The sequence below is a fragment of the Prionailurus viverrinus genome, chromosome D4 (genome assembly GCF_022837055.1).
Source record: "Prionailurus viverrinus isolate Anna chromosome D4, UM_Priviv_1.0, whole genome shotgun sequence".
NCBI lineage: Eukaryota > Metazoa > Chordata > Mammalia > Carnivora > Felidae > Prionailurus > Prionailurus viverrinus.
In genome coordinates, this window is record NC_062573.1 from 93,986,737 (window position 1) to 94,009,103 (window position 22,367).

The 22,367-nt window shown below is 67.5% G+C and overlaps 1 protein-coding gene across 5 annotated transcripts; it reads right to left on the reverse strand.

Annotated features, from left to right (window-relative positions):
- Window positions 1–891: 891 nt before the first annotated feature.
- On the reverse strand, window positions 892–21,531 carry ABCA2 (ATP binding cassette subfamily A member 2). Of its 5 annotated transcripts, none has more exons than XM_047830747.1 (49): window positions 21,381–21,531; window positions 17,554–17,647; window positions 17,281–17,283; window positions 16,500–16,611; window positions 16,259–16,422; window positions 15,821–15,948; window positions 15,522–15,620; window positions 14,972–15,190; window positions 14,263–14,636; window positions 13,866–14,025; window positions 12,956–13,084; window positions 12,687–12,854; window positions 12,522–12,618; window positions 11,889–12,062; window positions 11,709–11,811; window positions 11,507–11,621; window positions 11,085–11,275; window positions 10,737–10,887; window positions 10,459–10,663; window positions 10,158–10,322; window positions 9,888–10,068; window positions 9,579–9,791; window positions 9,275–9,471; window positions 9,005–9,187; window positions 8,587–8,771; window positions 8,327–8,447; window positions 7,813–8,046; window positions 7,524–7,730; window positions 7,168–7,270; window positions 6,729–7,048; window positions 6,443–6,656; window positions 6,245–6,350; window positions 6,037–6,148; window positions 5,890–5,950; window positions 5,643–5,817; window positions 5,353–5,468; window positions 5,126–5,273; window positions 4,927–5,050; window positions 4,673–4,805; window positions 4,432–4,549; window positions 3,643–3,821; window positions 3,430–3,571; window positions 3,222–3,356; window positions 3,035–3,138; window positions 2,844–2,936; window positions 2,649–2,751; window positions 2,320–2,457; window positions 2,037–2,243; window positions 892–1,637 (listed from the first exon to the last, which is right to left on the reverse strand). In XM_047830747.1, the coding sequence occupies exons 1-49, from the start codon at window positions 21,444–21,446 to the stop codon at window positions 1,602–1,604; spliced, it is 7,305 nt and encodes a 2,434-aa protein (XP_047686703.1). In that variant the 5' UTR covers window positions 21,447–21,531; the 3' UTR covers window positions 892–1,601. The 5 variants fall into 5 exon arrangements, with proteins under 5 accessions (XP_047686703.1, XP_047686701.1, XP_047686704.1 ...); XM_047830745.1 differs by having other exon boundaries at window positions 6,729–7,075; XM_047830748.1 differs by lacking the exon at window positions 17,281–17,283.
- Between the last annotated feature and the right edge of the window lie 836 nt (window positions 21,532–22,367).

Consider the following 22,367-nt stretch of genomic DNA (forward strand, 5'->3'; position numbering starts at 1 on the left):
CAAAATAAGTGAACTCGAAAAAATTTAGAGGATAGCAATGACGGTAACATGGTGATTTTTAAAAAAGCCGTGAATCCACAGTGATATGTTTCTAAAAGTGGAAATCTTTAAGCAAAATGCCAGCTAATAAATGCAGAAAAGATGAACTCGTTAGAAACCTGACATTTTGCAGCCACCCCCTGGGGTAAAAAGTTTTGGGAGACAAGCTGTTCCCATGGCCCTCCGTCCTCCCGCGGAAGCTTCTGTGTCCCTTCCAGCCCCCTAGAAGGGGTCTCCGATGGGAGACTGCCCACGGCCAAGCTTGAGCGGTGCGGGCTCTGGGATCCTTCCTTGTGGCCCCACTGTCTCCAGGCTCCACTGCCACCGAGCCCTGCAGTCCCTGGGAGTGCCACACTGCCCCCAACCTTTGCACACGCTCCACCGGGACGCCGGTCTCAGCCCAGAGACCACCTCCTCCTGAGAGCCCTCCCACATCCTGGGTGAGAGGGACACAGCCCAGCGCACACTGCCCATGGGCCCTGAGTGGGCACGGGGCCCAGGGTCTAGGCCTCAGGGAGCACAGGCCCGAAGGGCGGGCAACCGTGGCTCAGAGCAGCCCATTCAGGACCTGCCTCCCGGCAGGCAGTCTGGGCTATGTAGACGGGGCAGGGGAGGGGGGTGATGGACAGCCCCCGCCTCAGTCTCCCCATCTGTAGCAACAGCTATTTACAGGGATGAGGGCCCTCCACCCCCACCCCCACCCCCACCCCCAGGCTAACCCAGCCACCTTCCCCTCACGCTGGGCCCACCGCTCCGGGACGCTGCAGATGCACCTGTGGGGCAGGGGCCATACCAGCATCAACCGGGCCCATCTTCACCCCAACGCCCCACTCCACACACGCAGGCTGGCGCTGGTTTTTTGTTCATTTATTTAAAACAAACATCTGTGCGCTATGTACAGGTCTGGCTCCCGGGCAGGTGGGTGTGCAGGGGGCCAAGCTGGGCGGGAGAGAGCAATGGCAGGGGGCAGGGGTGGGGAGGGGATCCGGCTGCTCGTCTGGCCAGCGGGGCAGCTTCTCCGTTCCTGCTGCCCGGCCCACCCCCTTGAGGCAGCCCCTCCCTGGCCCGTGCCCATGGCTTCCCTCGGGTGGGGGCCTCCCCAAATGAGAGCAGGATGAGGGGGCCTCTTCCTACAGCAAAATAAATAAGGGCCGGGGGCGGGACCTCACCTAGTCCCCATCCTCAGCCCCAGGCCGGCCCATCAGTCTCGGGTGTCCCTGGCCCGTTCAGGAGCCAGGCCCGGCCAACAGGGTCTGGTGGCACCTGGTGGCCCTGGGGGGTGGTGGGCAGAGCTGGACGGGGGCAGAGGCTAGGGGCCGGCCAGACCCCAAGGCTTTAAGGCAGAGCAGGGTGAGGGTGTGTGCGGCCCAGGGCCAGGCCAACCTTTGGCACAATCAGGGGAGGGCAGCGCAGTGGCCTCAGGCAGTGCTGAGGACAGGTGAGGGGCTGGAGGGGGCCCCCACTCCAGGGCCTCGTGGCGGGCACTGGGGGGCACAGGGTGGGGCCTCGGCCACCGCCTGACTTCTGTTCCCACTGCGTGTCCTTGAGCCAGCGCCTGACGGTCAGCAGAGTGTGTCCGTGTTGAAGGACAGCTGGGCCTGGTAGGTAGACGGCAGGTGAGCCGCGCTGGGGGAGGCGTCCGCTACCCCACGCACCCGCGGGCCTGGGAATGGATCCCCCACCTCTGTCTCCCGTGAGTTCTCCCTCAGTGGCCGAGTCTGGTGGCTCCTGTGTCCCCAGGCTCTGCTCCCCCCTACCCCACGTCTGCTCTGCCCGTGTCTGGAACCCCTCAAGGTTTCCAACGTGTCTCGGGGTCTACAACCAGTCCGTTTCCACCTGTGCCCGGAGCCTCCTGTGTCCACCCTAGTCCTGAGCATCCGACGGATCCCTCAGGGCGGCAGGAGTCCCCGGGGCCACTCCTCTCCAAGCCCTCTCCTTATGCAGAGCCTGAGCCCTCTGGCCAGCCTGGCTGCCCTGACCCTACAGGCCGGGCTCACCCGCTCCTCCTCGAAGCTGATGAGGCCCTCGTCCTCTGTGTCCAGGTCCTCGGGCTCGTCAGCCACGAGTGCCCGCAGCTCGGTGGGGGCGGGCCGGGCCCGGAACAGGCTGAGCAGGCGGCCCAGGGGAGACCGCAGAGCCGAGGGGGGCTCTGTCTCCTGCTGCTCCAGGTTGTCGCTCTGCTTCTTGGCGAAGTTCACAAATACCTGGCGGGCGGGGTGCGTGGGTGGGTGAGCGGGGTGCAGCCCAGGCTGGCCCGATGCGCCGAGCTGGGGCACTCACGTTGTCCAGGGTGGTCTGGCTGACCGAGTAGTCCTCGATGCCCAGCACGCCCGCCACCTGCTCCATCTTGCTGAACACCTGAGCCAGGGAGATGTGCTCCGACTGCAACTGGTACTGCACCTTCGTGTGGTGACGCTCCTGGGGACGCAGGGAGGTCAGAGGCGGCTGGGCTCACCGCCCGGCCCCACCCCCTGGGGCCCCGCCCCACCCCCTGGGGCCCCGCCCCACCCCCTGGGGCCCCGCCCCACCCCCTGGGGCCCCGCCCCACCCCCTGGGGCCCCGCCCCACCCCCTGGGGCCCCGCCCCACCCCCCTGGGGCCCCGCCCCACCTTGAGCACTGCCTCGGGGAAGTTGCGGTTGAAGAACCGCACCACGTCCTTCACGTTCTGGCTGCTCTTCGTCCTCACGGTGATCATGTATCCGTCTCCGAACCTGCGGGACAGGCCTGTGGCCCCGAGCCCCGAGCCCCCCGTCCCCCCCCCCGCCCCCCCCCCCCTGCCGCCGGCACCCTCGGCTCCGCTCACCGGTTCTTCAGGTGCTGGATGCTGCCCAGACAGCGCAGGCGCCCGTTCACCATGATGGCGAGCCGCGTGCACAGCGCTTCGCACTCCTCCATGCTGCGGGGCGAAGACGCAGGGGCTGGGGCGGGGCGCGCGGGGCTGGGGCGGGGCGCGCGGGGCGGGGGCGGGGCGCGCGCGCCGGGGTGGGGGCGCACCTGTGCGACGTCAGCACCACCGAGCGCCCCGTCTTGATGAGGTCGAGGATGAGGTTCCAGAGGAAGCGCCGGGCCTTCGGGTCCATGCCGGTGGTGGGCTCATCCTGGGGGCGGGCGGCGCCAGGCTCAGCGGCTGCGGCCCGTCCACCCCGCCTGGCCCCGCCGGCCGCCTCCCGCCCCGGCTCACCAGGAAGATGAAGGCCGGGTACCCGATGAGCGCAATGGCCGTGGACAGCTTGCGTTTGTTGCCCCCGCTGTAGGTGCCGGCCGGCTTGTCGGCGTACTTGCTCAGCTCCAGCTTCTCCAGGGCCCACTTCACCACCTGGGGGCGAGGACTGGCGTCAGGGCCTGCCCCTCTTGCCCGCCACGCCCCGCCCCCCTTGGGCGACCCTCACCCGGGCCTCGTCCTTCCAGGGAATGCCACGGAGCCGCGTGTACAGCTGCAGGTGCTCCCGGGCTGTGAGCTCGTCGAACAGGGCGTCGAATTGCGGGCAGTACCCCAGACTCTGCTGTACCTGGAGCAGCTCCTTGAGCACACTGGGGACACAGTGCCATCAGCACCGGCGGCCGCAGTCACCCCACCCGCCCAGGCGCCCGCCCGCCCGCACCTGTGCCCGTTGACAAAGGCCTCGCCCCCTGTCGTGCTCTCGTCACCCGTCAGCATCTTGAAGGTGCTGGTCTTGCCCGCGCCGTTCACGCCCAGGAGGCCAAAGCACTCGCCAGGACGCACGCCGAGGCACAGGCGATCCACAGCCAGGATGCGGCCTATCTTCCGGGACTTGTACACCTGGTGGAAGGGAAGAAGGGAAGGGTCAGCCCACCCATCGGGGCTGCCAGTCGGGCGGGCCGGCCCCTGAACCACACCTCCCCCTGGGCTCCGCCCCTGTCTGCAAACACGCCCCCCCCACCTGGGCCCCGCCCTCTGCCTGGGCCCGCCCCTGCCTGTAAACACGCCCCCCACCTGGGCCCCGCCCCCTGCCTGGGCCCGCCTACACGCCTGGGCCCCGCCCTGCCTGCAAACATGCCCCACCAGGGCCCTGCCCCTGTCTGGAAACATGGCCCCCACATGGGCTCCGCCCCCTGTCTGGGCCCCGCCCCTGCCTGCAAATACGACCCACCTGGGCCCCACCCCTGTCTGGAAACACACACCCTCACTGAGCTCCGCCCTGCCTGGAAACAAGCCCCTACCTGGCCCCGCCCGAACACCTGGGCCCCGCCCCTGTCTGGAAACAGGCTCCACCTGGGCCCTGGTACACCCTCCGCGACGCCCCCCCCCCCCCCCCGGCCCCGCCCCTGCTCGGAAACACACCCCACCTGGGCCCCGCCTCCCACCTGGGCCCCGCCTCCCACCTGGGCCCCGCCCAACCTGGCCTCTATCTCACAAGCCCAGGGCCCACCTTGGTCAGGTTCTCAATCTTGACCATGTCATTGTCAGCGTCCCCCCGCAGCACTCGCTGCCGCTCGCTGGCCACGTCCACATCATCCTCCACAGGTTTGGTAGACACTGGCATTCGCCTGTGGGGACAGGGTGGCGGAGTCATCACCCAGTGCTCCCCAACTTTCTGTGGCCACGGCAGGGAGACGGGCAGTGCCCGGCCGGCCACTGGCCCCCACATCTCCCTGCACTCCCCCACTCACTGTGGCTGCCGCAGGAAGTTGTACTGGCACATGATGGTGAGGAAGAAGCCCACGAAGCCTTCGACCGTCATGGCCACCAGCCCCCTGGTGACGATGTCCCACTCGAACGGAGACTTCATCTTGTCAAACTGGCCTGTGGGGCAGCCGGCTCAGGGCCCGTGCCTGCGCCCCCGGCAGCCGTGTCCTTCACGCCTGAACCCTCAATCTCTGGGCCAGGCCGGACCCCCCTCCGCACGCCCACCCACCCCGCTCACCGATCTTGGCGTAGTACTCGTTGATGTATTCGTTATACGCCATTTCCATGAGCCCGTGGCCCAGGTTGTAGTTGGGGAAGATGAGAAAGCAGCTTTTCAGGTAACTGTTGACAACCTTCAAGTCCTGGAGGGTGACGGGGGGTCACGGGCACAGCCTCGGCCCCGCTGCCCACCACGCCCGGCCACCCCGCTGCCCCACCTTGTCATGCTCAAAGAGCTGCAGCAGGAAAGTAGCCACGGTGGCCGTGATGCCAATGAAGAGGTTGATGACGATGAGAAACACGTAGGCGGAGCTGGGCACCTCGAACCAGAAGGAGGCCGGGTACATGATGGGGGTGATAGACCACCTGCGGGCAGGCGGGCAGGAGGCGGTCACGGGGAGCCCGCCCCCACCCCAGGCCCTCCTCCCGGCCCACTCCCCCTTACCCATAGAGCAGGAAGAGAGAGAGCACGGCGGGGAAGTTGGTGGGTGACGTGTAGGCCGGTAAGTCGAACACGAACAGGATGATGACGCAGCAGGTGGCTGGGACCAGGTAGTTAAGCTACCAGAGCAAGAGTGGCAGGTGAGGGCCCAGGAGCAGGGGTGAGGGGTCCAGGAGTGGGGCTGGGGGGGTGCTGGGGCCAGAACCAGTGGGCCTGGCAGGAGACAGGGGGAGGGGACGGCAGGGGTCTAGGGGTAGAGGGAACCCCCCCTCAGCCATGCAGGAGGAGCACACCATGTCCCACACGTAGTTGGCCAGCCAGTAGATGACGGGGTTGCAGCCACTGACAAACTGTAGGTGCTTGGCTTTGGTAGACTTCTCAGCCACCAGGAAGACCACGAAGCTCGCTGGCACGAAGGACATGGCCACGATGATGAAGATGGCGATGACCACATCTGTGCCCTGCAGCCTGGGGGCAAGGCAGCCATCAGCCCTGCCCAGCACCCGCACCTCGTCCCCCCCCACCCGCCTGCATACATACAGGTAATCCAGGGAGAGGCTGGCACTTGTCTTGTTCATGGGGTGGTTGGTGACGGTGATGCCTGCAGACAGGGGAGGGCAGCCTCAGGGACCTGCTCCATGCCCACCCTGCCCGGCCCCCAGCCCAGCCCAGCCCACCCAGGCTCACCATAGGCTGCCGGGTTGCCCTTGCTCCTGGGCAGGTTGGCACGCAGAATAGCGTTATTGAGGCTGTTGAGGTAGGTGGGCATGCTGTGATAACCCTTGTTGTTGTAGAAAACCTGGGAGGGACGCAGAAACACCCTTAGAGCACCGTGGGTCCCTGCAGCATGCCGGCCACAGCTGGACGCTGCAGGGCCCGGGGCTGTGCCGCTCACCTGGGCTGCCCTGCGCACCGCAATCTTCCGCACCATGACTGGGGCCCGGGCACCAAACGAGGCTGGGATGGACTTCTGGACGTTGCCAAAGGTGATGGCCCCATACCTGGGCGGGCAGGTCGAGCGGCGTGAGGCCAGGCGTGCAGTGGGTGGTCTGCCCCCTCGCCCACAGTTGGCACGAACCCCCACCTGACTCACCGGTGCAGCCGGAAGCGGTCAGAGGTGAAGAGCAGGTACTCGGAGACGTTGTGGCCAGTGATGTCGGTCAGGATGTCTCCTGTGACCACCCGCATCTGGGGCGGGCGCCCACCCACACCCCCCGGGCAGGAGAAGCCGGTGCCCTGCGCAGAGCAGGTACAGCGGATAGGCTCCCGCACCAGGCGCGGTAGGGAGGGTGCTGACGTCCAGTTGTCTGCGGGTACAGCCGGCAGTCAGCTTAGGTCCGTGCCGTCCCACGCCCCCCGGCAGCCTGGCGGGCCCATACCTGGCCCAGAGGTGGGTGGCAGGGAAGCGTTCCAGGCCTGCAGGGGATCCTCCTCTGGGGACACAGGGGAGTCGGACGGAGCAGGTGAGGGTGGGGGCGGCACAAAGTTGGACAGCGGCAGCCCCTGCGTGAAGGACTCCAGGCACATGCTGTCGAAGAACCTGGCGGCCAGCAGCCGTGACTCGCCACTGGTCAGATTCAGCGTGGGCCCCAGCGAGCCATTGGCCGGAGACTTCAGCACACAGGTGGCGCCCACGCCCGACGGCAGCCGGAACGTGCTCACAAGCTGCTGGGGGCTGGCATCCGGCGACAGTCGCAATCTGTGGGAACCGCGGTGTGAGCCTAGCCTGGGCAGGGGGGGAGGGGGATGAGTGCCCGCCCACCTTCCCCTCCCTCACCCGGGCCCTGGCCACCACAGCTGCCCAGCAGATGGCCTCACCGGTCCTCCTGGCGCTCCTCGTTGGCATAGGGGATGAAGTTGCCACGGGGCTGGGTGTAGTTGTGGTACTGGGAGGGTGACAGGACCAGAGGGGGCAGGTCACCTGGCAGGATGCACGAGGAAACCTGAGCAGGTTCTGACTGCCTGCTGGCGGCCCCCGGGCCTCAGTCCCCTCTTCCCAATACCCACAGGGCTGGAGCTTGGGGGCCTGGCCCTGAGGAGGCCCCAGTCCCCAAAAAGCCCGCAAGTGTGCCCGCCAGGCCCAGAGCGGGCAGTCCAGGAGGGGGGAAGAGCCACAGCCCCACTGCAGTGGGGCTCTGGTCCCCCCAGCACGCTGCCTGACCCAACGGCCATACCAATCTCAGGGACGGAGAGGGCCACAGTCATGGCCACGCAGACGAAGAAGGCGGGGAGCAGGATCTGGGAAGACAGGGCCTTGGAGTTGCGGCGAGCACAGTGGAAACGCTTCACCAAGAGTCCGTGGAACTGGCGCACCTTCAGCCACCAGCCCTCCAGCTTGCGGCTGCCCTGGCCGACCCTCGAGAGGGCCTCCGCCTCAGCTTCTGCACAGGGAGGGGGGCTGAGCAGGCGGCCCGACACCACCCCCCAGGGACCCTGCCGGCCCCAGCCAGCCGCACCCCCCACCTTGCAGGCTGACGTTGTCGGGGTCCTGCGCGTTGTCGAAGAGGGGTCGGTAGTCGCCATAGACGTCTGCGTAGGTGGCCCCCTCGTCTCCACGGGTAGAGCCTACCGAGGACACGGACTGCAGTGACACCTGTGACTGGGCCAGCTCTGTGCTCCGGGCCAGATCGCCGACGTGCACCTCCCCCGACGGGCCCTCCGCCACTGGGAGCACATCCTTCCTGGACTCCTTCACATCTGCCACAGCACAGGGGCCAGGGAGGGGACAAGGGGGACTCAGACCAGCGTGCCACCCCCAGTCCCCATGCTCACCCACCAAGACCCTCACCCCACCTCACCCTGGGGCGCCCCAATTCCCATGGCCACCCACCTACCCAGGCTCCTCAGCCCCAGAGCCAGCCTGGCAGGGAGCCCTGGCACCTTATTCCCACCCAGAATCCTCGGTCCCCAGAGACCAGGCTAGAGTGGGCAGACAGCTGCGGGTCCAAGGCCAGGTGGGGTGGCGTGGGGCTCCCACCTGCCTCACTGTTCTCCAGAGACTGGTCCTCCTCTGACACCTTGAGGAACACCTCCTCCAGCGTCGTGTCCATCAGCCCGAAGCTACTCAAGTGCAGAGTGTCCAGACTGCGCTCCAGATGCTGGGAAAGGGCCCAGCGTGACCCGATGCGATGCGGCAGGGACCGCCCCTTCCGCGCCCCGCCCTGGAGCCCACTCCACCACCACCACCACGACCCCGCCCCCTCCGCGCCCCGCCCTGGAACTCACTCCACCCCATACCTGGAAGAGGCGCTCAAAAGCCCCCTTCTTGGCGGCCTCGCTAGGCAGGATGTAGGAGAGCTCGGTGCTCGTGTCGGAGACTAGCAGGCAGGAGGCCACGTGCTTGCGGATGAACTGGGAGACCTGGGGCTCTGAGCAGCTGCTCAGCTGGGTGCGGCCTGGGGGGCTGGACGTCAGCCCTGGCTCTAGGAGGGGTGGGGAATGGAGAAGAGCTTCACCAGGGGGGTGGGGGGCTGGGGGAGGGGGATCCTCTACGGGGGAGCCCAGCCAGGTCAAGAGGAGGACCCAGGAGAGGGACCGGGCACCCCAGGCTCACTAAGGTAAGCCTTGAGGGCCCGCCCCTCGAGCTCACTGGTCTTGGAAAGGGGGTCCTGGGAGAGGGGGACCCCAGGCCGGCTCAGGCAGTCTCAGCACAGACCTTGGGGGTCCCCAGGCTCAGCAGGCCGCTTGACCAGAGTAAGGCGGTAACCGTCCCCATAGGCGCCCTTGAGGAAGAGCGGGGAGCCGCAGCACTTGAGTTTCCCATGGGAGATGATGGCTATGCGGTCCCCCAGCAGGTCGGCCTCGTCCATGTGGTGGGTGGAGAGCAGGATGGTGCGGCCTGGAGGGGGGTGAGGGACCAGGCTCAGGGCGCTGGGCTGGGTGGGGCCGGCCGGGGCCGCCTGTACCCACCCCACGCTCGGCTCACCCGGCTTGTACTTCAGGATGAGGTCCCAGATGGCTCGGCGCGCGTAGGGGTCCACGCCGGCGGTGGGCTCGTCCAGGATGATGGCGCGGGAGCCGCCCACGAAGGCGATGGCCACGGAGAGCTTGCGCTTCATGCCGCCCGACAGCGTCTGCACCAGCGAGTGCCGCTTGTTGGACAGCTCCAGGTCTTCGATCATCCTGCGGGCAGGGCGGCGCATGTAGGGGCGCACGCGCATGTAGGGGCGCACGCGGGCTCCCGCCACCGCGCCGGGGCCGCCCCGGAGCCCCGCCCCCACCCCACCCACTTGTCCATCTCCTTGCGGATCTCCTCCTGGGCCCTGCTCTTGAGCCTCGAGTAGAACCAGAGATGCTCCTCCACCGTGAGCCGGTCAAAGAGCACGTTGTGCTGCGGACACATGCCCAGGTTCTTGCGGATCTCGTCCATCTCCGTGCGGATGTCGTGCCCGTAGATGGTGGCCGAACCCGAGGTCGGCGGGAACAAGCCCGTGAGGATGGACCTGGGCGGGTGGGCAGGGTCACGACCCCCACCTCCTGCCGGGAGCCCCACCCTGCTGCCCACCTGGTGAGGACCCACCCCCTGCACTGACACTCACATGGTCGTTGTCTTGCCAGCCCCGTTGTGTCCCAGGAAGGACACCACCTGGTTCTCGTAGAGGTTCAGGCTCAACCTGTTTAAGGCCAGCTTCTTATCGTTCTTGTAGACCTTGGTGAGCTTGTCCACACAGACCACCAGCGGCAGGTGGGTGGGCTCCTCCTCCATGCCCCGCGTCTCCTCTGCACGAGGGCCGCGGGTCAGCTGAGGACGCCCCGGGGTCCCCCAACCCCAGTGACTGCCCCAGCCGCCCCCTGGGTGCCCGCCTCACCCAAGCGCCGGCTCTCCATGGCACAGGCCTGGTCCTCCTCCATGACGCTGAGCCGGGGGGCGCGAGCCCATGGCCAGCTCCACTCCCACGCCTCTGTGCGCCCGCTGCCGAGCCAGTAGGACTTCTGCAGTGGGAAGTACCAGGGCCGGGGTAGCCCGTACATGCCTAGGGGTTGGGGGGGGGGGGGTGGTGCAGAAGGCAGGCTGACCCAGGGCCTGGTGTCAGGTCCACCCCAGGCCATGTGCACCCCCTAGGGAGCCACACACCCTCTCCTTTCCCCCTGCAAAGGGTCAGCTGGTACCTGGGTGCACCGCCTCGATGTACCACGTGAGCACCCCGTAGACGGCCGCGTCCACCATCAACATGGTGACGGCCAGGAGCAGGTTGAAGTCATCACCTTCCACAGGCGACTGACTGAACGTGTGCCACTGGATGCCCACACCTGCCACCTCGTACAGGGCAAAGTACTTGGAGCCCAGGCCGAAGGCTGTTGTGGACATCAGGGACTGAGGGCACAGTGGTGTCAGCGGGGGAGGGAGGACGGACCCCGCCCCACCCCCAACCATCCCCGATCCTCACCGCGATGCACTTCTCAAAGGCGGTAATCTTATCGTGGGCCACCTCCTCGCGGATCGCCACGTACATGTAGGGCACATAGCTCAGGAAGTAGATGATGCCACCGCAGGCCGAGGCCAGCTTGGCCTTGGAGTACAGCACAGACACCAGGAAGCTAGGGTGGGTGGGGCCACGGCCATCAGCCACACCCGACCCTTAGGGCACAGCCCAAAGCCCTCCTGGCGCCACCTCCCGGGGTACAGAGGAGCTCCAGAAGGGCTGTTTCTGCGTTTTCTGGGTGAATGCAAGAGGCACTCTGCCAGGGCCCAGCAAGGCTCCCTGCCAGCCCCCTGCCAGCCCCACGGTGCTCACCAAAACATGATGGTGGCCACAGCGTAGACCGCCAGGAAGAGCCAGATGATAAGCACGTGACTGTGCATGAGAACCTGGCCGTACTTGAGGATGGCCGTGAGGGCCGTCACAGAGATGGAGAGCTGCACAAAGCCCGTGATGAACCAGGCCACCCAGTGCACGGCGTTGTTCAGGCCCATTGTCTTCATCACCTGTGGGCAGGTGGCCGGGGGGGGGGGGGGGGGGGGATGCAGGCAGGAGGCCTTGGGATGGGGGGCCACGAAGGAATGACGGGTCTCTGCCCCTACCAGCCAGGCCCAGGGAAGGAGAGGTGCCCACAGTCTCCCCTCCACCTTCACTGGTCCCCCTGCCTCTATCCTTGCCCCCTCCCCCCTCCCCCCCTCCCACCCCCCCCTCCCCCTTCCATCCCCCCCACCCCCCACCTCCTTCAGCCGGTGCTCCTTCTCTGCTACGATGTGCTGGATGGTCATGGCCACTGAGTAGACCCAGGAGATCACCATGCAGAGCGGCATCATGTGCTCGATGACAAACAGGAAGCTGGGGGGGGGGGGGGGTCGGGGCCGGGGCGTGAGGGGAGGGGCTCAGCCTGAGCCCCAGGCCCCGGCCCCCCCAACACACACTCACTCGTCTCGCGTGTAGCAGGGGTAGGGGAACATCTGCACATAGTTGCCAGGCTCCACCACGTCGTGCCCCACGAAGGTGTTGATGATGGCACGCTCCATCATGTCTGCAGGTGGGAGAGGTCAGCCACGGCAGGGGGGGGTGGCCGGGCCCTACCCCGGCTGCCCCAGGAGCGGCCCTCACCCTGGATCCAGACGAAGCCGTACAGAAAGTAGAAGCGGCCGCCTGTGTTGGGCCCCGGCCGCCAGTAGGCCCGGCGGATCTCGTTGGTTTTCTCAGTGAAGCTGGAGTTTTGGCGGATCTTGTAGTGCACGTGGGGTGGCAGGGAGCCGTCCTTGCGGGTCTGGAAGATCACGCCTGGAGACAGGACGAGGGGCAGGTGGAGGGGCAGAGCCCAGGCTGGCTGCAGGGTGAAGGTGTGAAGGGAGGAAGGGGCGGGGACACGAAGGGGACTGTCTAGCCAGAGCACCACTGGGGCATGAGGGGGGCAGGTCCAGGGAAAAGGCGGGGCCGGGGAGCCGGGAAGGTACCTGTTGCAGGGGCAGGGCTGGGATGGGGGCGGGGCGCGAAGCAGGGTACAGGGTCTGGGGCAGTGCTAGGGGGTGAGGGGCGGGGCTGGGAAAAGATAGGGGAGTCGTAGGGCAGGGCTAGGGAGGAGGGGGACCAAGGTGGGGCAAGGCCGAAGAAGGAAAAGGGGCACAGGGGCAGGTAAAGCGGACAGGAGGGCTGTGATGGAGAGACGCGAGGCTAGGGCTGGAGGCGGGGGGGAGGCAGAAGAACAGGAGTTAGGGACCCGCCCAAGGGGGACCAGCTCACTGGCGAACACGGTGACATTGTCCTGGTAGGCCTGGTTGAGAGTATAGTTGACGATGCTCTCCTCGTCGGGAAAACCCTTGAAGATGTCCACACTCACCTGAGGGGAGGGGCATTGTTGGAGCCGGCCCCCGGCCCCCGCGGAGCCCGAGGGGCCACGCACCCCACCTTGGACATGAACTGGATCCAGCCGCAGGCCGCGTTGTCAATGGTGTCCAGCTGCTGCAGGAGCGCGGAGCCGTTGGGCAGCGAAAAATTGTCCTGGCGCAGGGCAGGCGGGAGCTCCTCCAGCGACAGGTTCAATGCCTCGGGGTGCAGCCGCAAGTCCGCCACATACTGGGGGTGGAAGCCTGGCTCAGGGGGGCGGGGCTGACACAGGGGGCTCCGCCCACCCCACCCCACCTTCTGCAGCCCACCCCCGCCCAGCACCCCTGCACCTGCTGCAGCCAGTGGAGGTGTTGCTGCAGCCTGCCCTCCTCCAGGAAGCTGCGGATCTCGGCAGAGATGTTGAGCCACACTTGGGCGTAGTGAGTCACGTTGCCTACAAGGGCAAAGGTCTCGTTGGCCTGCAGAGGGTGAGGGCACGGGTCATGGGGCTCAGGGCGGACCCCAGCCAGCAAGGGGGGACCCCACTCCTTCGTCTCCCCCTAGGCCAGTCCTCCCCAAAACCAGTGATGCTCTGGCCAGACTGCCACCTAGAAGCTCGAAACCCTCCCCTCCCCAACCTTTCCGCAGTGACCCCACAAAACAGGCTCTGCTCTGGCTCCTGGGGCAACATGGCTTCGGGGTTCCCCTACGTCGCCAGCCGTGCCTTCCTGCCTCCTCTGTCGGGCCCTTCTCCACATGTCCCTTCCAGGGTCCTGACACCTGGCCCTTGCCTCCCTGCCCCCGGTCACCCTAAAGACCCCTCCAGAGGCTCCCCCCTTTCCGGGGCCATTTCCAGCCCTAGCTTCTACTTCTCCCAGACAGGACTCCCCCCCGGATTGGCCACCGACACCTTGCCCTCAGCTGGTCCCATACCGCCTAGCTACCCCACCCAATCGTCACCCACTGGACGCTGCAGAGACCCTCACATGCAGCCTCTCCCCTGTCCAAACCAGCACTGCGGGCCCTGGCCATGCCTGGCCCCCAAGGGCCTCTGCACCCTAAACGCCCCCTGTGGGCTCTCGCCCTCCCCCCGCAGAGCCGAGCCCGTGCTCAAGTGCCAGCTGCGCCCCTCCCATGCCGATTCTAGCAACCCCACTCGGCACAGGGTCCCCCGGCCTGCAGAACCCGGTGCGCAGCTCCTTCAGCTCCTGCCCCAGGGACACGTGCAGCTCAAGCACACGGCGCGCCAGACTTGCCAACCTTGAGAATGACGCGGTCGGCCTCGGAGCCCGCTGGCGCGTACAAGATCTTGGGATTGCTGGTCATAAGGTGCACGAGGAGGCCCAAGTTCCGCTGCTCCTTGCTGGTGAAGCCCAGGGAGCTCATGTTGCCCCGCCGCAGTGCCTCGGGCTCGATGGTGCTAGGGTGGGGGTGGGGCGTGAGGGGCGGAGCCCGGGGGTCTGGATGGGGGGTGGGTGGGTGGAGGTGGGGCCTCAAGAACTAACGGGGCGGGACCTCAGCGTGGAAGCGGTGCATCGGAAGGGGTGGGGCATGGGGGCCGGGATACAGAGCCGGGTGCCCCGGTGTCAAGATGGGCGGGGGTCAGAGCCAGGCCTGGGATCAGACCCCCACCCCTGTCTCCCTGCCGCCCACCTACCGGTTGTTGCCGCACAGGATGGGCTGCAGGCCGGCCCAGAGCTGCACGAAGGCAGAGCACTGGCCCTGCAGCGCGTCGGAGGAGGCAGGAGCCGCAGCGGACGGAGCTCCCTCCTCCGCTGTGGAGTTGGAGCCTGTGCCCACCGCCGCCGGCCCCGTGCCGTTGGCCATCCTGCCGGGGCCGCTGGCTGGGGACCCCGGAGCGCGACGGGCGCAGGCACCCTGGGGCAGCAGCAGGGCCAGAGCTGAGAGGACGTCCACATCCTGCAGAACTTTCTGGGCGTCCAGCAGGTCCTCCAGCAGCGCCTGCAGCCGCTGTGGGGGTGGTGGCTGCTGCTGGGGAGCCGAGCCGTTGTTGGGGGTGTCCAGGCCCAGCTGAGGAGAAATGAGAATGTGGGGAAATGCAGGCCTAGGAGGAGCAGGGGCTGGGGGCCGATCTGGAGGTGGGTCAGGGAGGGCACAGGCTGGGATGAGAGGATGCGGGAGGGTCGGCATCCCGAGAGAAGGTGAGCATTGGCAAGGGGCTAGGAAGCACACTGGGGTGAGGCCACGGGGTGAGGCAGGGGACACGAGGCATGGCTGTCACTGGGGGAGCGCGGGACACCCACCCGTGGGCACGCCCCACTGACAGCCTTGGGCCCGGGAGTCCCTAGGACACCGAGAAGCCCCAGCACGGTGGACCTGTGGGGCAGCTGGCAGGCAGGACTCACCTGCTGTGCGATCCTGGCCACATCCAGCTGGTTATGGAGCTCAGCAGCCAGCCCAGAAAAGCGCTGGGCGCGGGCTGCAGCCTGCCCATTGCAGACGGCATCCCGGTAGCCCTGCAGCGCCCTCTGCTGACCCTGGGACACGGTGAGGATCCGGCCCAGCTCCCCGGATCCCCGAGTACACGTGAGTTCCTCCAGGAGGGCAGGCGTCAGCAGCATCTCCTGGGGGCGAGGCACAGGGGAACCGCTGGGCGGGAGCCTCAGCCCAGAGGAAACCAAGGCCCTAAGCCAAGAAGGCCTCGGGTCGCCCCCTGCGCCACCCACTGTGTCAAGTCTGAGACAGCCCAGGTTCTGTGACGGGGTGGGGGGGGGGGGGGGTAGGAGGGATGGACACACATCACTGTCCCGCCTTCCCCCTCTCCATGCCAGCCAGACTCCCAGAGACCTCCCTCACTTCCCAGGAGAAGCTCGGAATTATCAAGGGGGCCCATTTTTTCACCCGCTCTGGCAGAAGCAGGCAGCACACCCCCATCCCACTAAGAGGCCCTCTCACCTCCATCCGGAATAGGGGGTTGTTCCAGGGCTCCTGACCCCTGGGGAGTCCTGACCCCACATCTAGGGCAGGCGAAGGGCCAAACAGCAGGTGATAGACCTGGGGTGTAAAGGGGGCATGGCTCAGGCCAGGAGGTGCCAGAGCCTGGCCCCGGGGCTGCCTCAGAGCCCTGCATCCCCCCCCCCCCCCGCGTGCCCTCCATTCCTACAAGCAGGGGAGGAGGGTGGAACGCAGTGCCCAGGGCTGGCAGCTGCCCAGGAGTAGACACGCGCTCACAGAGGCCGCCTGCCCCACCTCACCTCAGGCAGGTCCACCCGGGCAGCCAGGAGGGCCTGGGCCGTGCTGTTAGGCAGCGACAGATTCTGCATCAGGAAACGCCAGAGCTCCCGTGGGTCCCTGGCCACCGAGCCCAGAGAGAAGGAGGGCACTGGACAGGCAGAAGGATGGCGCTGAGGGTCAGCTGGGCCCAGGGTCTAGGCACCCAGAACAGGTTCAGCGCCAAGCTCCCCGCACCAGGCTCGGCCACTGTGGCGGTCAGCTCGGCCGGGACCACCCGAGCACGTCTGCCCCGGGAACTCGGAGTGACGGTTCAGACGGAGGCCCAGCCGCGAGCCCACGGTCAGAAGTGACCGAGCCGGGGTTTGAACCCAGCTGACACCAGAGCTCAGGTCTCAACAGCCTCCACCCCCGCCCCGCCGCACAGGCACGGCCCAGCCCGCCCAGGGCCCGGTGCGCACCTGCGGGTCTGTCCGGGAGGCTCTCCCAGGCGTCCGGGCCCGAGCGGAGGGTCTCCAGGTGCTGGCGCAGGGCCTCGAGCTCCGAGCCCAGGCTGGGCCGCGCCGGGTCGAACAGGTTGCCCTCCTCCACCACGCGGTTGAGGCGCTCCAGAAGCTGAGTGACCCTGCACCACCATCCGAGGTCACCCACTGGCCTCCGCAGGGGGGTGGGCTCCCGGACGGCGGGGTGGGGGGCACTCACGTGGAGTTGGCATACTGCAGGAAGCCAAACTCGTCCCGCTGGCCATCCGGGCACAGGGACTGCATGACGGGCAGGATGCCCGCAGAGGTGAGCGGCGCTGCCGTGTAGAAAGCTGGGGGGGGTTGGCGGTCAGGGCAGGTGAGAGGACCCGAGGGGTGGAGACAGAGGGACAGGAGACGGGGACGGAGTCAAGAAAGGGAAGGGAGATGAAGCCGAATAAAGAAGTTTAGAGAAAGTCAGGGAGGAAACGCAGCTTCAGGCAGCAGACAGGGGGCAGAGGGCCAAGAGCTCTGGTGCAAAGGACCCCAGCAGGTCAGAGGTCAAAGGGTATCTCGCCATCCCTGCCCCCAACTCCCAGGGTGTCCTTCTTCCCTTAGCCAGCCAAGGCCAAAATGCCCTGACGCCTTCCCCAAGAATTCAGGTGTGGCACGGGTGCCACAGCCCAGGGGAGCACGTGGGGGCCCCCCCACCGGGAAGTGACCTCTGACCTCTCTGGCCAGCTGGTTAGCAGAGAGAACGCAGGAACCCACAGGGGTCTGCTGGGGGAGCAGCCAGGTGACCTGGCCCCAGGCCTGGGCGACCCCACAGAGAGATGGAAACCCCCAGAAGGGAGCCACCGTGGCCCAGGCACACTCAGCACCCACCGCCCACCGTCCCCCAGTGCTCCAGCTGTCCCTGACAGCGGAGAGGGGTTTTTGCAGGACGCAGCCAGGCCTGGAAAGGCTGTTAATGCAAGCGGGGTCGGGGCACGCTTAGGCTGCACCAGGAAGGCCTCACTTACAGACTGCATGCAGGCCCAGGAGGAGGACAAGAGACCATGCGGGGGACGGGTAAAACAGAACAGAGGAGAACCGTGAGGGATGGCCGCCGCGGCCGGCCCGGGCCCCTAGCCCAGCCAGGAGGCACGGCCAGGGACCGCGCGGGGGAGCGTGGCAGCTGGGACACGTATGTGGCCGCGTGCACACAGGACAGGCATGTGTAATGCGGTGAGGACCGCCTGCCCCACCCTGACCCCCCAGCTGTGCCCTGGGCACCCCCCCGCAAGGACACTCACCTTCCTTCACGGAGATGGTCGGTTTCTTCTGCCGAAGCCCCAGCAGGATGAAAAAGAGAACCAGAGGGATGAAGATCTCAAAGGCCAAGACCCACTGGAAAGGGCGGGTTGAGTTAGGTACCTGTCCGGCAGCCTGGCCTCCCACGCCACCTGCCGGGGGCTGGACGGGACAGGCCTGAGCCCCCCCCCCCCCCCCCCCCCCCGCTCCCCAGACAGATGTCTTCCGGGTAGGCAGAGCCAGCCTGGGCCCCACATTTTCCCACAGAGGCCACAAAAGGTCAACACAGGCCCGTGGGGGCCAACATAGTCTGCAGCCCCGCCCCCTTCCTTCAAGGGCCTTCTCGAAGGGCGCAACTGTGAGTGGTGTCTGGCCCAAGCCAACCAGGTCTCCCGCCCCCTGGCCCGGGTCCTGTTTGCCACACTGACTTGCCAGGAGAGACAAAACAGCCAGCTCGTGGTCTACTCTGACCCGTGCATCTGCCCAGCTCAGCTTCCCCTTCCCCAGGCTAGGATCTTGGAGGTGGTCGTGGGCCCCATCTCAGCTCCCACAGTCCCCCAGGGTGAGTCCTCCTGGCTGTGACAGCCGTCATCACACCCCAAAGCCTGGACAGGAGGAGGCATGGTTCTAGCCCCGGGTCCTGAGCCTCCAGAGAAACCTGGTCAGAGGTCTGACAGCCCTGAGTCCCTGAGGCACAGGTACCTTCTTCCGCCCTGGCCCCTTCCCCTCCCCCCCCCCAACGTGGTTCACGGCAGTGGGGGGCGCTCAGCAGCCCTGCCTGCCCTCCCCAGCACCCCTGTTCAGTATTCCTGGGACTGCCCCGGCCACCCCCGCCTGGGCGCCAAGGTGAGCCCTGATGTAACTGCTCTGTGTGGGAGACAAATGCCAGCAGCCCCAGGGACCCAGGCCTCCCGTGACCACCCCCACCTCTCCCGGCTCAGGGAGGGAAGGTGGAGAGACGGGACCTCAGGCCAGCTGCCCTGAGGGGCAGCCCCCTGCTCAGCCCAAAGACACACCCCGACCTCCACCCCACTCGCTCTTCTCAGAGGCTGCAGGTTTCCTTCCTCCTCGCCCCCCACCCCGGTGGCGTTCCGCCTGGCCCAGGGCCCGGGCTCCCGGTCCCCTGGGGTGGACCAGCTGCTCCTGTTTACCGCACTCTGACAATCGTGCTCTGTGGCCTGGAACACCCCACTGTGTGTCCGCACCCCACACTCGCCCCAGCCCGTGCCAGCCTCCACCCCCTCCCAGGGCTAGCTGGAGAGGCACCACGGGCAGCCACGGGGCTGGGGACGGGCACAGAGTGAGGGTGGCTGCATGCGAGCGGCGACGCAGGCGCGCGGGGTCGCGGCCGCGGTGCCAGCCCCACCCACACCCGCCCTGCCACCGGGCACCTCCACCACGTAACTGCAGCAACAGGCCGCGGCTACCTCCTCATTGCTATAGCAACAGCCGCGCAGGAGCTGCTGGGAGGAGGGAGGCCTGCTTGGCGGGCGGGCGGGCGGGCGGGCGGCCAGAGGGGCATCTGGTTACAGGCAGGCAGTGCAGGTTAGGCCCCACCTGGGAGCCCCACCTGGGCACCCCACCCGCGGCCGGCAAGGTGGTTAAACCCCAGTCCCTTGAGACTAGCCCAGTGCCCCCATGGTGTTGCCGGGGCCTGGGTGCCCACTCTGGGCCTGAGCCACCTCCTGCTGTGTCAAGGGGAGAACAGAGGAGACCTGAACGGAGCGGCCTGACCCTGACCCCAGGGGTGAGGCCACAGCCGTCCCTACAGCAGGGCAGACCCGTCCCAGCTAGGAGGGGATAGGCGACACTCAGATGGAGAAACCAAGGCACAGAGATGTGAAGAGTGAAAGAGCAGGGCACAGAGGGCCTTCGTCCCTTCCCTCCGAACCAAGCCCTCCCCCAGAGAAGCGCATAGAACGCAGAGCAGAACCTCTGCTGGCCAAGCCCGCAGGTCCAACTCCAAAGCCCAAGACCTCCCCAGGAAAGTGGGGGGCCAGGGGGAGTGGGCCAGGCACTTGGCCAGACCCTGCCCCGGCCCCGCGGTGCGAGCCCAGCAAGGCCTTAGCCGCCCTGGAGGAGGAATTTCTGATTTGCTGTGGCCCCAGGCCGAGGACCTCCATGTGGCCCAACCAGTCCCTGGTGGTGCAGCTGGGCAGGGTACAGGAAGACTCTAGGGAAGCCCAACCTAGCAGATGGGGGCCACTCCCGGGTATCTGGCAGAAGGCACCTCCCACCTGCTTGCCAGGTGCCCCACAAGCCGCTGCTCCCTTCCCTGAGCCTTGAGGTCTCCAGTGGATGCAGGGACCATCATTCTAGGCTCTGTTCCCAGCCCCTGGGGGCCCTTCCTGCTGAGAACCCTGGGGATAATGCTAATGCCCACATCCCAGTCTCCCTTCCTCCCCTGAGCCCTGCCCTGGTGCCCCCAGTAACCCCAAATCGGAAGCAGGGGAAGGTGCACCAGAGGCTGCAGGCCCGACCCATGGGACCCGGTGCCAGCCAGCCCCAGGCACGTGGGCAGGGAGTGTACTCAACCCCGGCTCCCTGCCAGGCTCAGGTGCCCAGGGCACTCCTGCCAGCCATGGTGATGATGGCCACCCCGCCCTGCCTGCAGCCCTGGGCTTCTGATTATGCACTCCAGAGCCCTTCTCAAGGAGGCACCCATGCAGAGGCTCATCAGCCCCACTGGGCTCAGAGTCAGGTGGGAGAGGAGCCTCTTGGGCCCCAGGTGGGCAAGGGGATGATGCCTCCTCCTCGGGGCCCCACTCTGGACCCCAGCCTGCTCTGGGCCTCACTGTGGAAAATCCCCAGGGCCCATTCAGAAACCGGAGCTGCCCAGGCCTCTCTGGTGCATGTGCTGCTGTCGGCTGGGCAGGACAACAGGAGATGGCCCTGCCCTTCCCGGGGCAAGAGCGGTGAGGGCGGGCGTGATGGTACCCATTCTGCCCCAGGCTGGCTCCTCACCAGGGCCTCTGCCCCTGACAGCTGCTGTGTCCTGTACCCTCAGGCCCCTGGCCGCCCCAGGCACGGGCGGACAGCTGGGGTGCTTGGAGGTCACATCTCCAAATAGCAGGATCCGGCTCCCAAAGGAAGCTGGGGCTGGGGAGACCAGAAGGCGGATCGGCCTCAGGGAGGACTGCCCCAAAGGACAAAAGGGTGCAGGGCTGCAGGCTGGCCGATGCTGCCACAGCAAGGACATTCCCATTGGTGAGAAGGCAGGAGCACAGGCTAAGGGACTTTCGGGAAGGGTGAAAAAGAGGAGGAGGAAGAGGAGGAGGAGGAGGAGGAGGAGGAGGGTGAAAGGGAGGAGGAGGGGGAGGAAGAGAGGTGTCTGCCCAAGGGCAGAGGGGTGGTGCAGGGAGGGAAGGGGCAGGGTCCCTGCAGGGACTCCAGGGGGGCTGGGCCCAGAGGCCAAGGAGCCTCTGGGCTGCACAGAGTCCCCCCATGCCTGTCCTCTGTCCCGGGAACCAGGGCCTCCCGCGACCCCAGGGTCCTGGGACCGCTCGCCCCCCTACTCGCGCAGCTAGACCCCAAGAGCGCGCCGCGCAGGGCGCCCATCCCGTGACTCAGCCGAGCACCGCGAATGTCAGCGGGCGCGGGCCGCGGGCTGGGCACGGCCGAGCCCCCTCCCCAGAGGCCGGAGGCCGGAGGCCGGAGCCGGCCAGGGCGGGCGGGGTCCGGCGAGAAGGGGTCTCGGGCCCGCCGCCCCCAGAGCCCGCCCGGGGTCTGCGCGCGCCCGGCCGCACGTGCGCGCGGCAAGCGCGCCGCCGGCCCCGGTGCGCGCGCCCTCTCGCTCGGGGCAGGCCGGGAGGCGCGCGGGGTCGCTCACCGGGCTCCGGCGCTTCAGCGTCACGTTCTTCCAGAGCAGCAGCTGCAGCTGGTGCAGGAAGCCCATGGCGGGGCCGCGCTCCGGCCGCCTTCGCGCCGCGGCCCGCTCCTCTGCGCGCCCCGCCGGCCCCGCCGCCCGCCGCGCCGCTCGGCATCGCCCGCGCGGGGCGGGGCCTCGGGCGTCCGGGACCGGCTCCGCGCTGGCTCCGCCCCCCGCCCGCACCGCCCCCGCTTAAAGGCGCCGCGCTGCGCTGCGCCCGCCGCCGCGATCCGCGCGGGTTCCTGGAGCTCTGCCCCGCCGCGGGCGGCCTCCTTGGTCGCCCCCATCTCGCCAGGCGTTGAAGTGACGTGCCCCAGAGCCGCCGTCTAAACCGACTCATCCCGCTCCTCCGGGGCGCTTTTCTCCCGGGGGCATCGGGCCCGCGCACAGCAGCCCCCGTTGGGATCTTCGCGCTCCCGCAGAGGCGCCCCAAGGCGGTCACTGGCCCCCAGGGCGCCCTGAAGGGATGCTAGGGGAAGCTCGGCTCCCACCGTGTCACCACCTCCACCCGCCCGCGTTCAAGTGCTGCAGGCAGGGATTTCACCTGGATGTCAGAGCCAGGTCTCGGTCCCCAGGGTCACTGCCAGGCTGGAAGGGTGTGGCCACCCGCACGTGGGGAGGGGAAAGCTTAGCACTGGCTGGAGATCCCACCTGTGCAGGGCGGGCAACGTCTGCCTTCAGGTCGTCCAGAAGCAACGTTCTGGGCCCCACCAGGTGCTTCCCGACCCGCGCCTCTTAAGGCGGGGGGAGGGGGGGGGCGGCTCTTGTGAGAAGCGCTGCAGGTGCGCTGTCCCACCGCTGGAAGAACTTCGTCCCTTGGTCCCTTGTGAAGGAGCCACTTGCTGACCAAGTGTCAGGATGGGCCTGGCTGGGCCGGGGGTGTGGTGCTGCAGCTCTCTGGCTCCCGGCAGTTGGGGCGGGCAGGGTGCTTGAGGAGACGGAGGCTGC

Coding starts and splice junctions, on each gene's coding strand:
- ABCA2 (XM_047830745.1), bottom strand. CDS start 21,446: ATGGGCTTCCTGCACCAGCTGCAGCTGCTGCTCTGGAAGAACGTGACG. Junction 3,822..4,431: donor AGATTGAGAACCTGACCAAG/GTGGGCCCTGGG, acceptor CCCTTCCACCAG/GTGTACAAGTCCCGGAAGAT. Junction 3,357..3,429: donor CCTGGAAGGACGAGGCCCGG/GTGAGGGTCGCC, acceptor CCTCGCCCCCAG/GTGGTGAAGTGGGCCCTGGA.